At 45.4% G+C, this 19,480-nt stretch overlaps 1 protein-coding gene across 1 annotated transcript in view; it reads left to right on the top strand.

Annotated features, from left to right (window-relative positions):
• Positions 1-2,890: 2,890 nt before the first annotated feature.
• The window catches only part of ca6 (carbonic anhydrase VI), a 33,908-nt gene continuing 17,318 nt past the window's right edge, over positions 2,891-19,480 (top strand). The window contains exons 1-6 of the mRNA XM_080215049.1: positions 2,891-3,121; positions 3,567-3,749; positions 7,025-7,173; positions 12,891-12,986; positions 16,523-16,589; positions 18,420-18,577. Coding sequence (XP_080071175.1) covers positions 3,007-3,121; positions 3,567-3,749; positions 7,025-7,173; positions 12,891-12,986; positions 16,523-16,589; positions 18,420-18,577 — 768 coding nt within the window. The 5' untranslated portion in view covers positions 2,891-3,006. The remainder of the gene's footprint in view (positions 3,122-3,566; positions 3,750-7,024; positions 7,174-12,890; positions 12,987-16,522; positions 16,590-18,419; positions 18,578-19,480) is intronic.

Genomic DNA, 19,480 nt, shown 5'->3' with positions numbered 1-19,480 from the left:
GTGACTATCTGTGTGGAGTTTGCACATTCTCCCAATGTCTGCGTGGGTTTCCTCCAGGTGCTCCGGTTTCCTCCCGCACTCCAAAGATGTGTGGGTTAGGTGCTTTGGCCATGCTAAATTTCCCCTTAGTGTCCCGGGATGCGGAGGTTTGAGGGATTAGCGGGGTAAATATGAGGTCATGGGGATAGGGTCTGGGTGGGATTGTTGTCAGTGCAGTATTGATGGGCCGAATGGCCTCCTATTTCACTGTATGCGTTCTATGACTCTATGAGAATAAATAGTTTCTCTAAAAGAAAAGAAAATACGTGCGGGTTAGGTGGATTGACCATGCTAAATTGTCCCTTAGTGTCCCAAGATGTGTAGGTTACATGGATTAGTACCTGGTAAATGTGTGGGGCTACAGGGATAGGACAGGGGAGAGGGCATGGGTAAGACACTCTGTCAGTGATTCAGTGCAGACTTGATGTGCTAAATGGTCTCTTCTGCAGTGTAGGGATTTTATGATAAATGCAAATGATTTCTTTATCAGAGCATCATCGCTCTCCCACTGTTCAGGAGAGGTGAAGCATGTTTGCCCTTCTATTCTTGTTTTAGGATCATTTGTTTTCATTTATTGTGTCCACAGCGGTAAGGGCACAGGTTTAATTTTTTTCCCAGCCCCTGATTTCAGTTGCATCACTTTGAATCATAAAATGGTTGCAGTGAAGAAGGAGGCCATTCAGCCTACAGTGTGTGTGCTAGTGCTCTCCAAGGGCAATTCACCTACTTCCAGTCACCTGTCATGCCTCTATAGCCCTGAAAGTTTAAAGTTTATTTATTAGTGTTACGAGTAGGCTTACATTAACGCGGCAATGAAATTCCTGTGAAAATTCCCTCGTGGCCGCACTGTAGCACCTGCTCAGGAACACTGAGCGAGAACTTAGCACGGCCAATACACCTAACCAGCATGTCTTTTGGACTATGGGAGGAAAGCCACAATTGAATCTGCCTCTCTCTTGCTCTTAGGTAGTGCATTCTTGATTGAAACCCTTCACTGCACACAAAAGTTTTTCTCTCCTGTTGCGTTGCTTAAGAAGATAAGAAATAGGAGCAGGAGTAGGCCATTCGGCCCTTTGAATCTGCTCCACCATTCAGTGAGATTATGGCTGACTTTCCATTGCTACACCAGTTTCCTGCATTATCCCCGTATCCCTTAATGTTTTTAATATGTAGAAATCTGAGTCTTGAATGTACTTTCTCCAATCACCTTAAATTCTCCGGATATCGACCCTTGCACCAATTGGAATAGTTTCTCTCTATCTACTCTGTCCAAACCCATGATAATTTCGAACATTTCAATAAAATTTCCTCTTTATCTTCTATTTTCTAAGGAAAATAGCCCCAGTCTTTCCAATCTATCCACATAACTGAATCCCATTTTTGTCAATGTATTCTGCACTCCTACACCTGCCCATCCTCCTTAAAGTGCGGTGCTTGGAATTGGACAGAACACTCCAGTTACGGCTGATCTAATATTTTATAAGGCTCATCAGGACTTCCTTTCTTGTAACTCTAGGTCCCTGTTTACCAATCCCATATTCTTTACTAAGCTGTCCTGTCACTTTCAATCATTTGTACACATATACCTGCTGGTCCTACTGCTCCCTCATAGCATTTCAATTTGGAGAGGTACTAAATGAGGGTAGGAGATTTTCCACAGGAAGTTTGGTGACATTGGGTATGAAATTATTCTTAAACTACCCTCTGCACCTTATAATAGCAGCTACAGGTCAGGCTGTTTGCTAAACATAGTTGTGCAGGTGTAACAAAAAGGGCAGAAGAGGCAGGTGTTAAATGGAAAAAAAACAAGCTACGAAAGGGTAACTAGGGACACAATTGTTCAACTGGTGAAGACATCACAAAGTCCCATTTAACTTGGGGGTGGCACGGTGGCTCAGTGATCACAGCACCAGGGACCTGCGTTCAATTCCCAGCTCGGATCACTGTCTGTGTGGAGTTTGCACGTTCTCCCCATGTCTGCATGGGTTTCCTCCAGGTGTTCTTTTTCCCACTCGCAGTCCAAAGATGTGCGGGTTAAGTGAATTGGCCATGGTAAAATTGCCCTTGAGTGCAGGTGAAGTGGATTAATCATGGTAAATGTGCGGGGTTATGGACCGAGTCACACCTGATGAAAGGGCAGCGCTCCGAAAGCTCATGTTTCCAAATAAACATGTTGGACTTTAACCTGGTGTTGTGAGACTTCTTACTGCGCCCACCCCAGTCCAATGCCAGCATGTCCACCTCATGGCTGCAAGCAAGGATGGAGAATTTGGCGCTCTGCCAAATCTCCATTCGCTGCAGCGGAACTGGAGAATCCCATTGGCGTGAACGGCTGGAAAATTTCAGTCTCCATGTATATATTTCTCGCATCATATGAACACATTTTCCCTCCACTTGTAACTTTGCAGCTCGAGGTGACTTTTTAGCCCAACTCCATAACCGTCCTTGGTAGGAACTGCTCACTAATTGTAGCCTTTCTTATTACGCTGCAGTTCGCCCACCCTCCACCCCTCCCCCCGCCAGGGGTAATGTAAAGCATGTGTTCAAATCGGCAGGCTAGACTATCAAAGAAAGTCATGGGGGCTGCTTTATCTCCTAGACACTAAGTGAGAAATCCAAACTCCTATTTAAAAAGCAGACCTTTGATAAGTTGTTTGCAGTGGGCAGCCCACTCAAACTGCAGACGAGTGAAACAGAAACAGGCAATCTATTCTGTAATTGTTTCATTCAGAACATATTTCCTTTCCTTTAGTGTGGGCCACGTTTTGAAGCACCGCTTTGATATTCGTGGCTGCTTCCTTGCGCAAGCAAGACAAGTCCAAAAATTTGTAATTTGAACAAATGATTTGCTACACCAGACAGCGTGGATTGGTGTTTTTATTGGAGCGTCAGTATTGTACTCTGCTCTGTTTGGGACTGGTGCCGCTGTACTGTCACAGTCTGTATGCAGGATTGGAATAGTCCAGCATGTGGCATCATCTGTGTTCCGTTAGCATGGATTTGAAAAGGTTTGCTTCGGAAATCTTTCTTCTGTTTTGCCTGCAGCCAAGTATTGGTAATAAAGAGCACTGGACCTATCAAGGTAAGCAAGATGTTCGCTGTATCAATGATATTTAACTTGACTTATTATTGTCACATGTATTAGTAGTATACAGTGAAAAGTATTGTTTCTTGCGCACTATATAGACAATGCATAGCGTACACAGAGAAGGGAAAGAGAGTACGGAATGTAAAGTTACAGTCACAGCTAGGGTGTAGAGAAAGATCAACTTAATGCGAGGAGTGTTCATTCAAAAGGCTGATGGCAGAGGAAAGAACCTGTTCTTGATAGTAATTTGCCACAAAATTTAGCACTGCAAACGTTGTCCTGTTTTTCACCCAGAGTGCATGCATTATAAGGAGGGGCGATGGCTTGGAATATTATTTTAATACTTAAAGCTTATGTAAATGAATGAATTGGTGAGTGAAAATTAAGAAATTGAGAATGATTGTTTTTGAAGGTGTTGAAGTTTTCTGTCCTTTCCCAGAGGGAGACTTGAATGAAGCTCACTGGAGTTTGAAATTTCCAGCCTGTTCTGGCTTGCACCAATCTCCCATCGACATTCAGAGGAAAAAAGTGAAGTTTAATGCGAGTCTCCCCTATTTAGAGTTAAGCGGCTACGATGGACCACACACGGGACCTTTCCTCATGATCAATAATGGACATTCAGGTCTAGTAGTCTTTTATTCTATACTTGAACAATAAAATTACCTGTTATTTATTACCTATACTGCTAACAGGGACAAGGGATCAAATTTGGGAAGATGCAGTCGGTCAAAGAGTAGAAACAAGGCAAAAGAGAAATATTATTGTGGGAAATGAAAAACAGATTGTGACAAGACAGGATAGAGAGTCTAATGGTGAATCAACAGATGAGAGTAGAGGTTATTAAAAAGAATAAAGTAATATAACTGAAGACTCTGTGGCTCAATGTGCAAAGGATCCTCGAACCCCGACAGTGCAGAAGGAGGCTATTCGGCCCGTCTAGTTTGCACCAACCACAATCCCAGCCAGTCCCTATCCCCATAACCCTACCTATTAACCTTATTAACAGCCTGACACTAAGGGGCAATTTAACATGGCCAATCAACATAACCCGCACATCTTTAGAGGGTGGGAAGAAACCGGAGGAAACCCATGCAGACACGGGGAGAATGTGCAGACACTGCACAGGCAGTGACCCAAGCCAGGAATCAAACCCGGGTCCCTGGTGCTATGAGGCACCAGTGCTAAACACTGTGCCACTGTGCTGCCCCCAAGCATTCAAAATAGAACAGAGAGTGCAAATAGAAACAAATAAATGCGATTTGATAGCCATTACAGGGCTGCAGGAGGACATGGATTGGGACCTGAATATTACAGGGTACAGGACATTTAGGAAGGACAGGAAGTGAGGGAAAGGTGGAGGGGTGTGTCTGTTAACTAACCATGGTATTAGTACATTACAGAGGGATTACCTAAGCTCAGGAAACCAGGATGTGGAAACGGCTTGGGTAGAAATGAGAAATGATAAAGGCAAGAAGTCACAGTTGGGAGTGGTGTATAGACCCCGCCAACAGGAAATCACATAGGAGGGTGTAGCATAAAGGAAGAAATAACTGGAGATTGTCTGAAAGGCACGCTGATAATCATAGGAAATTTTAATCGACATACGGACTGCAAAGTCAGATGGGCAAAGGGAGCCTAGATAAGGAATTCGTAGAACGTTTTCAGGATAGTTCCTTAGAACAGCCCATTCTAGAGCCAACTAGAGAGCAGGCTATACTTGACCTGATATTATGCAATGAGATAGGATGAATTAATGACCTCTTAATAAAAGCACCCCTAGATTTAACATTTATTTATTAGTGTCACAAGTACGCTTACATTAACACTGCAATGAAGTTACTGTGAAAATTTCCTAGTCACCACACCCCAGCATCTATCCGGGTTTAAAATCACAGAATACGACAGTGCAGAAGAGGCCCTTCAGCCCTTTGAGTCTGCACTGTCACATGAAATGCCCTGATCTGCCCACATAATCCGACTTGACCCGCAACTTTGAACAGAACACTAATGGAGAATTTAGCATGGCCAATGCACCTAACCAGCATGTCTTTTAGACTATGAGAGGAAACCAAAGCACCCAGAGGAAACCCACGCAGAGATAGGGAGAATGTGCAGATTCTGCACAGAGAGTGACCCAAGCCAGGAATCGAACCCGGTTCCCTGGCGCTGTGAGGCAGCAGTGCCAACCACTGTGCCACTGTGCCACCCGAGTAGCAATGATCATAATATGATTGAATTTCACATTCAGTTCGAGGGAGAGAGGAATGAGTCTGAAACTAGGGGTGAGATTTTCCAGCCCTTCCAGCTGGTGGGATCTTTCAGTCCCGCTGAAACTGACCCCCACCGTGTGTTTCTCACTGGTGGGACTGGCGAGTCATGCAAAACACCATAGCCTTCGGTGGGACTGGGAGATCCCGCTGGCAGCCAATGAGCAGTCACTGTGGGAAAACCTGTTGTGGGGTGGGGGGAGCTGCTGGAATGTTCAAGTTTACGTTTTTAATTTTAAATAATTGCAATGATGAGGGTGTGGCAGCAGAGCTGGCTAAAGTGAATGGGCAAATTGAGCTAAGCAAGGGAGGCGATAGGTCAAAGGGGATGGGTGGTATGCCAGAGGTAATAGTAGAGGCAGGTACAATTTTGTCTTTTAAAAAGCATTTAGATAGTTACATGGGTATGATGGGTGCAGAGGGATATGGGGCAAATGGGGGCAATTGGGATTAGCCCTTTTAAACAAAAAGGGCGGCATAGACTCGTTGGGCCGAAGGGCCTGTTTCCATGCTGTAAACCTCTATGACTCTATGACCACAGAACGCAGTTGAGGCCAAGACGTCTGAATTCAGGAAGAAATTAGATAAAGTTTTTGGGGCTAACGGGATTAAGGGATATGAGGGAAAGGTGGGATCAGGATATTGGATCTGATGATCAGCCATGATCAAAATGAATGGCGGAGCAGGCTCAAAGGGCTGAGTGGCCTTCTCCTGCTTCTAGTTCCTCTCTTCTATCTCCCTGCCTAAGTATTGCTTGGCATCTGGTTCTTCTGTGTGCAGCTATCATACATGTTGTATGTTAAAGACACCATACAAATAACTGCTGTCAGTGGATGCATATTACTTGCTGAAGTATTCCAGAGGTGACATAATTATGAGCAGACGTTTAAAATTCATCCAGAAAATTTGTGAAGGGAATAATTAGCTGTCAGTGACTGAGCTCATTACAATTCATGGAAATATATTTTATGCTTGCTGATATATCTGTTAGCACAAAGGACAATACAGCACAGGAACAGGCCCTTCGGCCCTCCAAGCCTGCACTGACCATGCTGCCAAATTAACTAAAACCACCCCCCCCACCCTTCTGAGGACCACATCCCTCTATTCCCATCCTATTCATATATTTGTCAGGATGCCCCTTAAAAGTCACTATTGTATCTGCTTTCATTACCTCCCCCGGCAACGAGTTCCAGGCACCCACCACCCTCTGTGTAAAAAAATCTGCCTTGTACATCTCCTTTAAACCTTGCCCCTCGCATTTTAAGGCTATGCCCCCCAGTCATTGATTCTTCCCCCCTGGGAGAAAGCTTCTGACTATCCACCAAGCCTGCACCATTACGCCATTTCTAGCCCTTTGTTCACCTCCCATTCATAAGTTTATCAAGATAGCCTTGAACGTGCCTGATACCCCCACCTCCACTGGCAGTGCGTTCCAGGCACCCACCAGCCTCTGTGTGAAAAATCTTCTCCTCACCTCGCCCCCTACCCCCTCTCACCTTAAACCTGTGGCCTGTTGTAGTACATCGAGATGGTTCTGTATATTGGAACTATGTACTGCTGTGTGATACACACGTGTAAGGAAGATGCACTTTTAAAACCAGTAACTTTGCGCATTTTGTTTTCGCAGTTGCGATAAAGTTGCCACCCTCAATGACTATCAGCAAAGGGCTGTTACATCGTTACACAGCGGTTCAGATGCATTTCCACTGGGGTGGCCTTGATTTGGAAAGCAGTGGCTCAGAACATACAATTGATGGGATACGATATGTAGCAGAGGTACAGTGAATGCCTTTTTCCAGTGGTGACTGCTCTTCAAGACTACTTCATTGGCTGTAGAGCGTTTTGAGGTTGTGAATGGCATTATATAAATACAAATCATTCTTATGTTTACTGCCAGGAATATCAATTGGTACAAACATCTTGCAATTTTGCAAGTAATCTTCCTGTTATCCAATCGCTCAGAAGCATTGACAGTATAATCTGGTAATTCTATAGTTTTAAGATGCAAACCGGGGGAACTTGTCCATAAGAACATAAGAAATAGGAGCAGGAGTAGGCCATCTAACCCTTCGAGACTGCCCCGCCATTCAACAAGATCATGGCTGATCTGAAGTGGATCAGTTCCACTTTCCTGCTTTCTCCCCATAACCCTTAATTCCCTTGTCTATCAAAAACTTATCTATCCGTGACTTAAATAAGTTCAGTGAGGTAGCCTCCACCACTTCAATGGGCAGAGAATTCCAGAGATTCACCACCCTTTGAGTGAAGAAATTCCTCCTCAACTCCGATCTAAACTGCCCCCCCCCCCACCCCCCCTTATTCTGAGGCTGTGCCCTCTAGTTCTGCTATCCTTTCTAAGCGGGAAGAATCTCTCTACCTGTACCCTATCTATCCCCTTCATTATCTTATATGTCTCTATAAGATCCCCCCTCAGCCTTCTAAACTCCAACAAGTACAGACCCAGTCTATTCAATCTCTCCTCATAGGCTAACCCCCTCATCTCCGGTATCAGCCTGTCCACCTGAGAGATAAAAATAAACTGAGAGGCCGCAGCTTAACATCTCGTCTGAAGAGTGGCAGGTTCCGCAGGGTGGCACGATGGCACAGTGGTTAGCACTGTTGCCTCACAGCGCCAGGGACTCGGGTTCAATTCCAGCCTCGGGTTACTCTCTGTGTGGGATTTGCACATTTTCCATGTGCCTGCGTGACTTTCCTCTGGGTGCTCCAGATTCCTCCCACGGTCCAAAGATCTGCGGGTTTGGTGGATTGGCCATGCTAAATTGACCGTAATGACAGGGTGATTAGCAGGGTAAATATGAGGGGTTACGGGAATAGAGTGTGGGTAGGATCGTGGTCGATGCAGCCTCAATGGGCTGAATGGCCTCTATGAACTGGCCATTCTATGAAACCAGTTAATGTATAAACAGTGTTGAATAATTCATATAGTGATTGTTTTAGGTTTATCGACTGAAATCTGTTTTGTCCTTCCCATAAAAGGGGTGTAAGCTGTAGTCAATATTGGCACCTAAGTTTGAACCTAAATCATACTCCTGTCCCACCCTTGTAACAAGTGAAAGTTTGACCAGATTCCCTAGTTTTTATGGACTTAGATCTCTCCACAAGTTGGCATTTGAAGAGAGAAGCCATGAGATTCCTATTGTGGAAATTGGGAAAATGTCACAGAAACATAGTAACTGGAAGCAGGTGGAGGCCATCTGGTCCTGTGAGTCTGCTCCATCATTCATTTTGATCATGGTCATCATCAAATTCAGTATCCTGATCCCACCTTCCCCTCATATCCCTTGATCCCTATAGCCCCAAAGAGCTGTATCTAATTTCTTTCGAGAATGTTTTGGTCTCAACTACTTTCTGTGGTCGTGAATTCCACACATTCGCCACCCTCTGGGTGAAGAAATTTCTCCTCACCTCAGTTCTAATAGGCCTCTTATCCTCGAATTATGACCCCTAGTTCTGGATTCCCCCAAAATCAGGAACATTCTTTCTGAATCTACCCTGTCTAACCCCGATAGAATGTTAGGATGGTTGGATAGTGGGAACTCTTATAAAGTTGGGCTCATGGACTTAGAATGTGAAATCCCTTCTGTTGACAACTTTAACAAAGTAATTGACATAATAGCGTCCACGTGTTCACTCTTTCCGACACTGGGTAATGATGAAGAACAGTTTAAAGTTTGTCACAGAATCCCTACAGTGCAAAAGGAGGCCATTCGGCCCATCAAATCTGCATTGACCACAATCCCATGCACACCATTTCGTGTAACCAGACATATTTACTTTGCTAATCTCCTGACACCAGTGGCAATTTAGCATGGCCAATCCACCTAACCTGCACATCTTTGGACTGTGGGAGGAAACCGCAGCCCTCAGAGAAAACCCACGCAGACACGGGGAGAACGTGCAGACTCCACACAGACGGTGACCCAAGGCCCAAATTGAACCTGGGTCCCCGGCGCTGTGAGGCAGCAGTGTTAACCACTGCGCCACCTTGCTGCCCATTAAATTATTTAACTATTAGTGTCACAAGTAAGCTTACATTAACATGGCGATGAAGTTACTGCCAAAATCCCTTAGGATTCTCAGGAAACTGGGTTGAAATGATCTCTCCTTTACCCAAGGTTACTTTACTCAGAACGCACCTAGAATTGCGCAGGCTGGCATGACTTAGTGTTACACTTTGCCCACTTGGCTCTCAGTGAGATTATAACGCAAGCAGTGTAAGTTCAATATAATGAAGTGTCATTGAGATAAGTGACTCATGTAATTTGATTAAACTCCTCAACCTTGACATTTGATCAGCATATTATTGCATCACATGACCCTACCAAAGCTCCCCAACCCCCCATTAAAATAACCCATTAATCAGTCAGCGTTCCAAAATGCCAATCACCCGCACTACTTCGTAACAGATTTTATCTTGGTGAGCGTGCAAGTTAGTCTGAGTGGAAATTTAAATCTATTTGGAAAATGAGTTGAATGCTGAGTGCCACTTACATCCCAGGGGTAATTTCACTCCAAGTGAAAACCCAAATTTTTTTACCATCTTATATCTGTTGGCCATATCTATCCAATGCTGAACCCCCTCCACTCACCATCCCGACATCATGTCCAGGTCCAACCATGTCTCAGTTTTACATTTCCGAGCCCAATGATTAACTGCGCCGTGGTCTTGTGCCTCCCTACCTCTGGAATGAAGAGCTTGTCATATAAGGGACGGTTTAGGGTTCTGAGTCTGTGCTCATTGGAGTTTAGAAGGATGAGGGTGGGTCTTATTGAAACTTACAGGATACTGCGACGCCTGGATAGAATGGACGTGGAAAGGACATTTCCACTAGTAGGAAAAAGTAGGCACAGCCTCACACTAAAGGGATGATCCTTTAAAATAGAGGTGATGAGGAACTTCTTCAGCCAGACAGTGGTGAGTCCGTGGAACTCTTTGCCGCAGAAGGCTATGGAGGCCAAGTCATTGAGTGCTTTAACTCAGAGATAGATAGGTTATTGATTAATAAGAGGATCAAGGGTTGGGGAGGAAAAACAGGAGAGTGGGGATGAAGAAAATGTCAGCCATGATGGAATGGCGGAGCAGACTTGATGGGCTGAGTGGCCTAATTCTGCTTCTCTATCTTCTGGCCTTATGGAATCCCCTCTGGTCTAGTAACCCTCTAAGAACTCTGCATTCCTGGCCCCTTCTGCATCCCCCACTTACTTCACACCACTCTAGGCGAACATGCTGTCTTGGCCCGAAACTCTGGAAGTCCCTTCCTAAACTTCCTAAAGTCCCTTTCCACCTCTCTCTCCTCCTTCAGGATGTTCCTTTAAAACCTACCTCTTTCATCATCCTATTTTGTGCCTTGGGACATTTTACTAAGTTTGTGGCAAGTTGTAACATGTTGGAGTTATCATAGAACCCCTACAGTGCAGAAGGAGCCCATTTGGCCCATTGAGTCCACATCAACCAAAATCCCATCCAGGCCCTATTCCCGCAATCCCACTCATCCACACCCACTTAGCCCTTTGACACTAGGGTCAATTTAGCATGGCCAATCCACCTAACCCGCATATCTTTGGATTGTGGGAGAAAATCGCAGAACCTGGAAGAAACCCATGCAGACAATGGGAGAACGTGCAAACTCCACACAGACAGTGACCCAAGCTGGGAATTGAACCCGAATCCCTGGCGCTGTGAGTCAGCAGTGCTAACCACTGTGCCACCATATCAACCCAGACTTGCAGCCTTTTGGCTAGGATTAAGATCAGGTGCAATGCCTTACTTTCTCAGCTTGGATCTTGTTTGTCTCTCTTATGGAGACCATGAATTGGAATCAAGGTGAATTGGTTTTTGGAGCAAGCAAGGAGATGGATTCAAGTCTGCCTGGTCCACTCTGCACATTGGCTTTATAACTTTAAGAATGACTCATTAATGCTTTTCCTTCTGCTTTTTTGGGGGTAAGATTCGTCAATTTGTAGACAGCTCCCTCACTACCTTGCCCAATTAACCCTTACCCATTAGACAGGGAACGCAATGCATTTTCTGCCTTTGCTAGCCCCACACACATGTAGGGTAAGATTCTCCGACCGCACTTGCCCCAAAACTGGAAAATCCCACTCAAGGTCAATGGACCTTTGCATGGTCCCGTCCTGTGGCAGCGGGATGGGAAAATTCTGCCCATACATTCTCCAGCTCACTGGACACCAATTACGAGGAGAAAGGGGCCTGATTTATCTCTTTAGCTTGGGAACAGTGGGGCCAACTGGAGCATCCCCTGGCACCCCAGCTGAGATCAGCTAACTCAATCCAGAGCAAGGGTTCAGCCTGGGATCTTGCTGATCTTCGTAGCACAGTATGGGCTTACTATCTTACCCAGTGAGCCACTGGAAGGAGTCAAAGATAATTCTAGCATCAGTGAGCTGTCATTATCGGGGAATGAAATTATTACCCCCAACTAATAAAACAGACATAGCCTCGCACTTAGTTACACCACTTTGCCAATACATTATCCAATTTCTAACCTTTGTAACCTGAAAACAGTGAGTTATGTTGTACATGGGGGGGAGTTCGGTTTAGCTCAGTTAGCTGCACAGCTGGTTCATAATGGAGAGGGATGCAAACATCGTGGGTTCAATTCCCGTATTGGCTGAGGTTATTCATGAAGACCCTGCCTTCTCAACATTGCCCCTCCTCTCACCACCAGTCAACTCTCCCCCCTCAGAGTGGAGAGCAACCTATGGTCATTTGGGACTACGTGGCTTTACTTACTTTACAGTTGTGTGAGACAGTGCCACGGCTGATGCTCCCCGGATCTCACCTCATTGACGATTCCTCATGTGTGAGTGCCAGCAGTTTATCTAACTAACCCTGTTCTCATCCAAGGTTCATATTCATTTCTAACCTGTAGACATCTGACTATCCCAGGTCTCTTCAAGTCAATGTAAGTCTTGATTGAAGTTAGAGTCATTATGAGACCATTAGATACAGGAACGGGATTAGGCCATTCGGCCCATTGAATCTGCTCCGACATTGGATCTCAACCCCATTCTCCTGCCTTTTCCCCAGTAACCCTTGATCCCCTTACCAATCAAGAACCTGGGTTATCCAGACTTGAAACATTGGCTCCATTCTCTATCCACAGATGTTGTCAGACCTGCTGAGATTTTCCAGCACTTTCTGTTTTTGTTTTAGCTTTCAGCGCCTGCAGTGTTTTTCTTCGATATAAGAATCCATCTATCTCTGTCTTAAATTACCACAGCTTTCTGTGATAATGAATTCCACAGAATCACCACCTTCTGGCTGAAGAAATTCCTCCTCATCTCGGTCCCTTTGTACAGAGACCCTCAGATCCTTTATGGCATGAAAGGTGGCCATTCAGCCAATCAATTCGATGCTAGCTAATTACTCAGTGCCAGCCTTCATGTAGTATGGTTAACACAAAACCATCAGTGGGACTGACACCAATGTTTCATGTTTTGTTTCACAGCTGCATATTGTTCATTATAATTCTGACAAATACAACAACTTCTCTGAAGCTTCTGATAAAACTGATGGATTGGCCGTGCTTGCATTTTTTTATGAGGTAAGTACGGTTCAAGCTTCCTGTGAAAGAGACTTGGCAGTGATACAAAACCCACATTGGTAAGGTGATCATAGAAACACTTCAGTGCAGAAGGAGGCCATTCAGCCCATCGTGTCTGAACTGACAACAATCCCATCTAGGACCTATCCCCATAACCCCACAGATGTACCCTGTTAATCCCTCTAACTTAGGTATCCTGGGGCACTAAGGGGTAATTTAGCATGGCCAATGCACCTAACCCGCACGTCTTTGGACTGTGGGAGGAAATCAGAGCACCCGGAGGAAACCCACACAGACACAGGGAGAATGTGCAGACTCCACACAGATAGTGACCCAAGGCTGGGAATCGAGCCCAGGGCCCTGGAGCTGTGAGGCAGCAGTGCCAACCATTGTGTCACCATGAATCTTAGGCTCTGATTTTTTAACACGGGCAATAGCATCTTAACCAGATGATCATTGCTTAAGTCCCCATTATGTGATGTGATGCTTCAGTTTGGTAAATGGGAATGAACAGGAGCGGGTAGCAACTCATACAATCACCACTGCAAGCCAATCAACCAGTGACATTGACAGGAGAGTGTTCTGGAGTGTGCACCCTCTGATTAAATGTAAATAGAGAAATGTAATCTTATCTTAATTACACGGGGGCAGCACGGTTGCATTGCTGCCTCACAGCATCAGAGACCAAGGTTCGATTATTAGTCACAAGTAGGCTTACAATCACACTGCAATGTAGTTACTGTGAAAATCCCCCATTGCCATACTCCAGCACCTGTTTGGGTACACTGAGGGAGAATTTGCATGGCCAAAGTACCCAACCAGCACATCTTTGGACTGTGGGAGGAAACCGGAGCACCCGGGCGAAACCCACACAGGTACAGGAAGAACGTGCAAACTCCACACAGACAATGACCCAAGCTGGGAATTGAACCCGGGTCCCTGGAACTGTAAGGCAGCAGTGTTAATCGCTGAGCCACAGTGCCACCCAGCAATCCCTTGTGTAATTAATTACGCAATTAATTACACAAGAGATTGGTATCACATGATACATGTCTACATTGCAAAGCAAGCCTAAAGTGCTTGGTACGAGATGCAGATATGATATATGTGTCACTGTTTATCACAGTTAAACGTGAGATGATCAGGTCAATGTGAATCCAATTCCGAACCAAAACTGACACAAAACGATGGGAAATATATTGTACCAATATCTGACTGCCCACTAACACAGGAACGTACCTCCAGTACAGAGTAGATCCAGCAACCTCGGACCAGGGAAAGATAGCTGAGTGTTTCTGTCAAACACTGGATGAATACTCGTTATTATCTGTGCAGGTTGATGAGAATGCTATGTACCAATCTCACAGCAGGAAGTGAATATCGGGAGAGGGGGAGCACTGGCAGATTGGGAGAGGAGGTAGCTTACTCTTGATTCAGAGGACAAACTACAAAGGGGGAAGGGTGGAGGAGGAGAAAACACACACGAAGGGCCCGGATAAACATTCAATAACACGTAAATTTCAAAGTTTACTTATTAGTGCCACAAGTAGGCTTACATTAACACTGCAATGTTAACTTATCTTGTCTGGCCTACGCATGACTCTAGACCCAATGTGGCCAGTTCAAGGCTATTTAGTAGTGGGCAATAAGTGCTAGTCCCCATCCCATGAATGAGTTAAAAAAAAGCTTTGCCCATCTTTGTTGTAACTTATTCAATGTCACTGATAGGGCACTGTATAAAGCTTATTTATTAGCGTCACAAGTAGACTTATATTAACATTGCAATGAAGTCACTGTGAAAACCCCCTAGCCGCCACACTCCAGCGCCTGTTCGGGTACACCGAGGGATAATTTAGCATGGCCAATGCACCCTAACCAATGCGCCTTTCGGACTGTGGGAGGAATCCCACACAGACACAGCGAGAATGTGCAGGCTCATACAGACAGTGACTCAAGCTGGGACTCGAACTTGGGTCCTTGGCGCTGTGAGGCAGCAGTGCTAACCACTGTGCCACCGTGCTGCCTCAAACTAGCATGAGTTTGGGATGGGAACTGGCCTGTTGATCACAAATTGAATTCCGCAGTGATGCATGCCTTCTTCCTGCATTTTGTGCTGTTAAATGCCAGAGGGGGTATGTGCACAATTTAGAAGATACATTGAGTGGGGCCAGTGACCCCTGGAACGAATTTCAATTATGATTCCACGTGGGACTGATGTGGATTTTATTAGAGTCAACTAGGAAAAAAATTGGTCCCTACTGAGCCCTGTTGTTCGAATTCTGAATCGGTGAGATCAGCCTGTTAATTAAATGCACCTTAATCTGAATTAGCGACCAATTAGGGAATCTTATTTTTTTTAACTGAAAACAGGGTCTGAGTACATCAGGCAGAGTATGGGTTAGTGAGCTTTCTGTCATTGCAACTGGAGCATATATATCACCGAGCAATAAAACCTCATGGTTGGCAAAAGAGATTGAAAAGGAAGCTGTTATTGATCTGCTGTCACAGCTCGGACTCTCAGTGAGACATATGTTTTCACTATTTCACATTTAAGGAGACTTGCAATCTGCCTGTATCAATTACTGTGGAGCATTCATTATCCAAAGGGCACCTCTCCTCAATAGATAATAAAAACTGGCAGATAGACAAGGGTGCCCAAAACTTCCTTCAACGGGAATTGAACCTCTTCCAAAGTGAACAGCCTCACCTGGCTGCCTGTATCTCACCTTGCACCAAGTCCTCTTCACTTACCACACCACTGCGTTCCTTAGAGTGGCATGGTGGCACAGTGGTTAGCACTGGTGCCTCACAGCGCCAGGGACCGGGCTTCGATTCCGGCCTTGGGTCTGCATGGAGTTTGCATGTTCTCCCACCAAATTCCTCTGGGTGCTCCGGTTTCCTACAGCCATCCAAAGATGTGCGGGTTAGGTGGATTGGCCTTGCTAAATTGCCCCCTTAGTGTCAGAGGGTCTAGCCGGGTAAATATGTTGGGTTACAGGGATAGGGCCTGGGTGAGGTTGTTATCAGAACAGATTTGATGGGCTGAATGGTCTCCTTCTGCACTGTGGGGTTTCTGTGATTAACCAACATTGAGTCCAACAGTGCCTCAATTTTAAAATTCTTATCCTTGTTTCCAGATAACAGTTGAACCTTGCACCCTGATCTCCCTCTCCATAATTCTGTGATCTCCTTTAGCCCTACAACACTCTTAGAAGGTGGTGGGGAGCTGCTTCCTTAAATCGCTGCAGTCCATATTCTGTGGGTTGACCTGCAATGCTGTTAGGGAGGGGATTTTCGCAGTAACTTCACTGCAGTGTTAATGTAAGCCTACTTGTGACACTAATAATTAAACTTTAAATTTAAATTTTAGTGCTCATTTGTTACCCATTACCCTATAAAACTCTTTAGATATCAGGAAGTAATGAGTGCTATAGAAATGGAAGAAATTGTTGTTGGGACACAGCCATGTTAGTAGTCTATTATGGAGATGTGTCTTTGTGGTTTTATAACAGGGTTTTTTTTTGGTCTTTTCCCAGAATGGACATTTTGAAAACACATATTACAGCGACTTCATATCCAGCCTAAGCAAAATCAGATACGCAGGTACATGACTTTCTCTCCAACCTGCGACAATCTGTGCTCCAGCATATGGAATTCTTCCTTAAGAAAGAACTCGCATTTATATAGCGCCCTTTAGAACTGCAGGACGTCCCAAAGAACATTTGAAATGGAATTCCTGTTTTAATGGATGGAAGCACCACCTTCAACTTGTGCAGGATGTGGGTCCCACACAGCAATTATAGAACGGTGGAGCATAGAAGGAGGCCATTCGACCCATCGTGTCTGAGCAGGCTCTTTCAAAGAACAATCCAAGGTGTTCCATTTCCTCCCCCCACCAAATCTACCCCCCACCCCAAGCTTTACCCATTGCCCTTCAAGCAATGGGATAATTGACCGGGTCCACTGTTTTTGCTCACAATGGTTTATGGATAAAAGTCACACTGGGCGAACACCTGAACTCTCCTTCATGCATCACCAGGAGAAATTCTCCACTTGTGGGGTAGAAATGGGGCCTCAATTTAACATCTCGCCTGAAGAGTGGCAGGTTCCACAGAGCAGCACGGTGGGTCAGTGGTCAGCACTGTTACCCCACAGCGCCAGGGACCCAGGTTCAATTCCGTCCTAGGGCCGCTGTCTGTGTGGAGTTTGCACCTTCTCCCCATCTCTGCGTGGGTTTCCTCCGGGTGTTCCGGTTTCCTCCCACAGTCCAAAGATGTGTGGGTTATGTGGATTGGCCGTGCTAAATTGCCCCTCAGGGGGATTAACAGGGTAAATACCTGGGGTTATGGAGATAGGGCCTGGGTGGGATTGTTGTCAGTGCAGACTTGATGGACTGAATGGCCTCCTTCTGTCCTGTAGGGATTCTGTTCTATGATTAGACTAACTTTTTAGTCCAGATTTATTAATTGAGTTTAAATTCCACCAGCTGCTGTAGTGGATTTGAACAGATGTTCCAGAGTCTTAACCATTGCCTTTGGATTATTAGTCCAGTGACATTCTCGATGACATTATGAATATGAAATATTGGCCTATACTGAACTAAGGCACTGGATTGCATTAGGGGGTAGGCTGTTTAGGCTGTTCACCCATCCCAGAAGGATAGTCAGCCCCAAACTTAGATTCACTTCTAAAAAACATGGGAATGGTGGAGGGCACTCCGGTTGGCTAATGAGGTTGAGTGTTGGAATTCTGCCCTCCAGTTGTCAGGAAGTCACACCCTCAGGAGGTAAAATCTAGCTCAATGGAACTGATATTACAAAGCTATTGACTGTTAAATTTATATCTCAAATAAAGAGCAACAAAGTGTAAAAGAAAACATTTTTATTATATTGTAAACATCATAGAATCCCTACAGTGCAGAAGGAGGCCATTTGGCCCATCGAGCCTGCACTGACCACAATCCCATCCAGGCCCTGTTGCTGTAACCCCTCATATTTACCCTGCTAATCCCCCTGACACTAAGGGGCAATTTAACATAGTCAACCCACCTAACCCACACATCTTTAGACTGTGGGAGGAAACCGGAGCACCCGGAGGAAACCCATGCAGACACGGGAAGAATGTGCAGATGAATTGAACCCGGGTCTCTGGTGCTGTGAGGCAGCAGTGCTAACCGTTTTGCCATCGTGCTTTTAATGTTGTCCAGTTGCTGAACCTTATTCCAGTAGAAATGTCGCTGCCATTTTGGTGACTTTGCTTTTAGTTCTGGAGTCTCACACCAGAGGCTGTGGGTCTGCAGTGTAAAAGTTGGCACCAGAGGCAGCTACTCGCCTGCTAATGTCATTGTTAAGAAGCCATGAATACTTGTAAAGTCTTTGTAACGTTTGCTTTCTGTATGTCTGGAGATGCTGTCATTTCTCTGCTCCATTTCAGGGCAATTTACTGAAATTCAGCCAATGGATATAAGCACCATGCTGCCCAATGACCTGTCCAACTTCTATCGATACAGCGGCTCACTGACCACTCCGCCATGTTTTGAGACGATAACTTGGACAATCTTTGACACACCAATCATGCTGTCGTCCAATCAGGTAAAGGTGACACCAGTTATGAATCAATAAAGGTTGTGTTTAGATCAACCTTGTGCCGTGTGTAAGAAAATGCAGACGTTAAACTACTGTGATAGTAGTTGGCAGTTCACCCGCTAAACTATGAGTAATCAACCCATATGAGTGGTGTGGCACGGTGGTATAGTGGTGAGCACAGCTGCCTCACAGTGCCAGGGACCAGGTTGGGTCACTGTGTGGAGTTTGCACATTCTCCCCGTGTCTGCCTGGGTTTCCTCAGGGTGCTCCAGTTTCCTCCCGCACTCTAAAGATGTGCAGGTCAGGTGGATTGTGTGGGATTGCGAGGTTAGGGTTGGGAGCGAGCCTGGGTAAGATGCCCTGTCAGAGAGTTGGTGCAGACTCAGTGGGCCAACCGGGCACCTTCTGCACCCTAGGGATTCCATGGTACCACAGTTGACAATTCGGTGGCAGAGTGGTTAGCACCAGGGACCCAGGTTCGATTCTGGTCTCAGGTCACTGTCTGTTTGGAGTTTGCACATGCTCCCTGTGTCTGCGTGGGTTTCCTCCGGGTGCTCTGGTTTCCTCCCACAGTCCAAAGATGTGTAGGTTAGGTTGATTGGCCATGTTAAATTGGGTCTTTAGTGTCTGGGGGACTTGCATGGTAAATACATGGAAGATAGGACCTGGCTGGGATTGTTTACAGTGTGGGCTTGATGGGCTGAATGGCCTCCTTCTGCACTGTAGGGATTCTATGATTCTCTTCTAATGGTTTCATTTCAATTCCAAATTTTTATTGAGCTTAGATTCTACCATCTGCCACAATAAGATACGAACCTGGGTCCCCAGAGTACTGGATTACTAATCTGTAATGTTCTAACTATGTTAGGGCTTGTGGGTCTTAAACAAGGAAAAAATCTAGTTTGCATA

This window comes from Carcharhinus amblyrhynchos, chromosome 30 (genome assembly GCF_965287045.1).
Source record: "Carcharhinus amblyrhynchos chromosome 30, sCarAmb.v2.hapA, whole genome shotgun sequence".
Classification (NCBI taxonomy): domain Eukaryota; kingdom Metazoa; phylum Chordata; class Chondrichthyes; order Carcharhiniformes; family Carcharhinidae; genus Carcharhinus; species Carcharhinus amblyrhynchos.
This window is presented reverse-complemented; position numbering and strand designations above follow the sequence as displayed.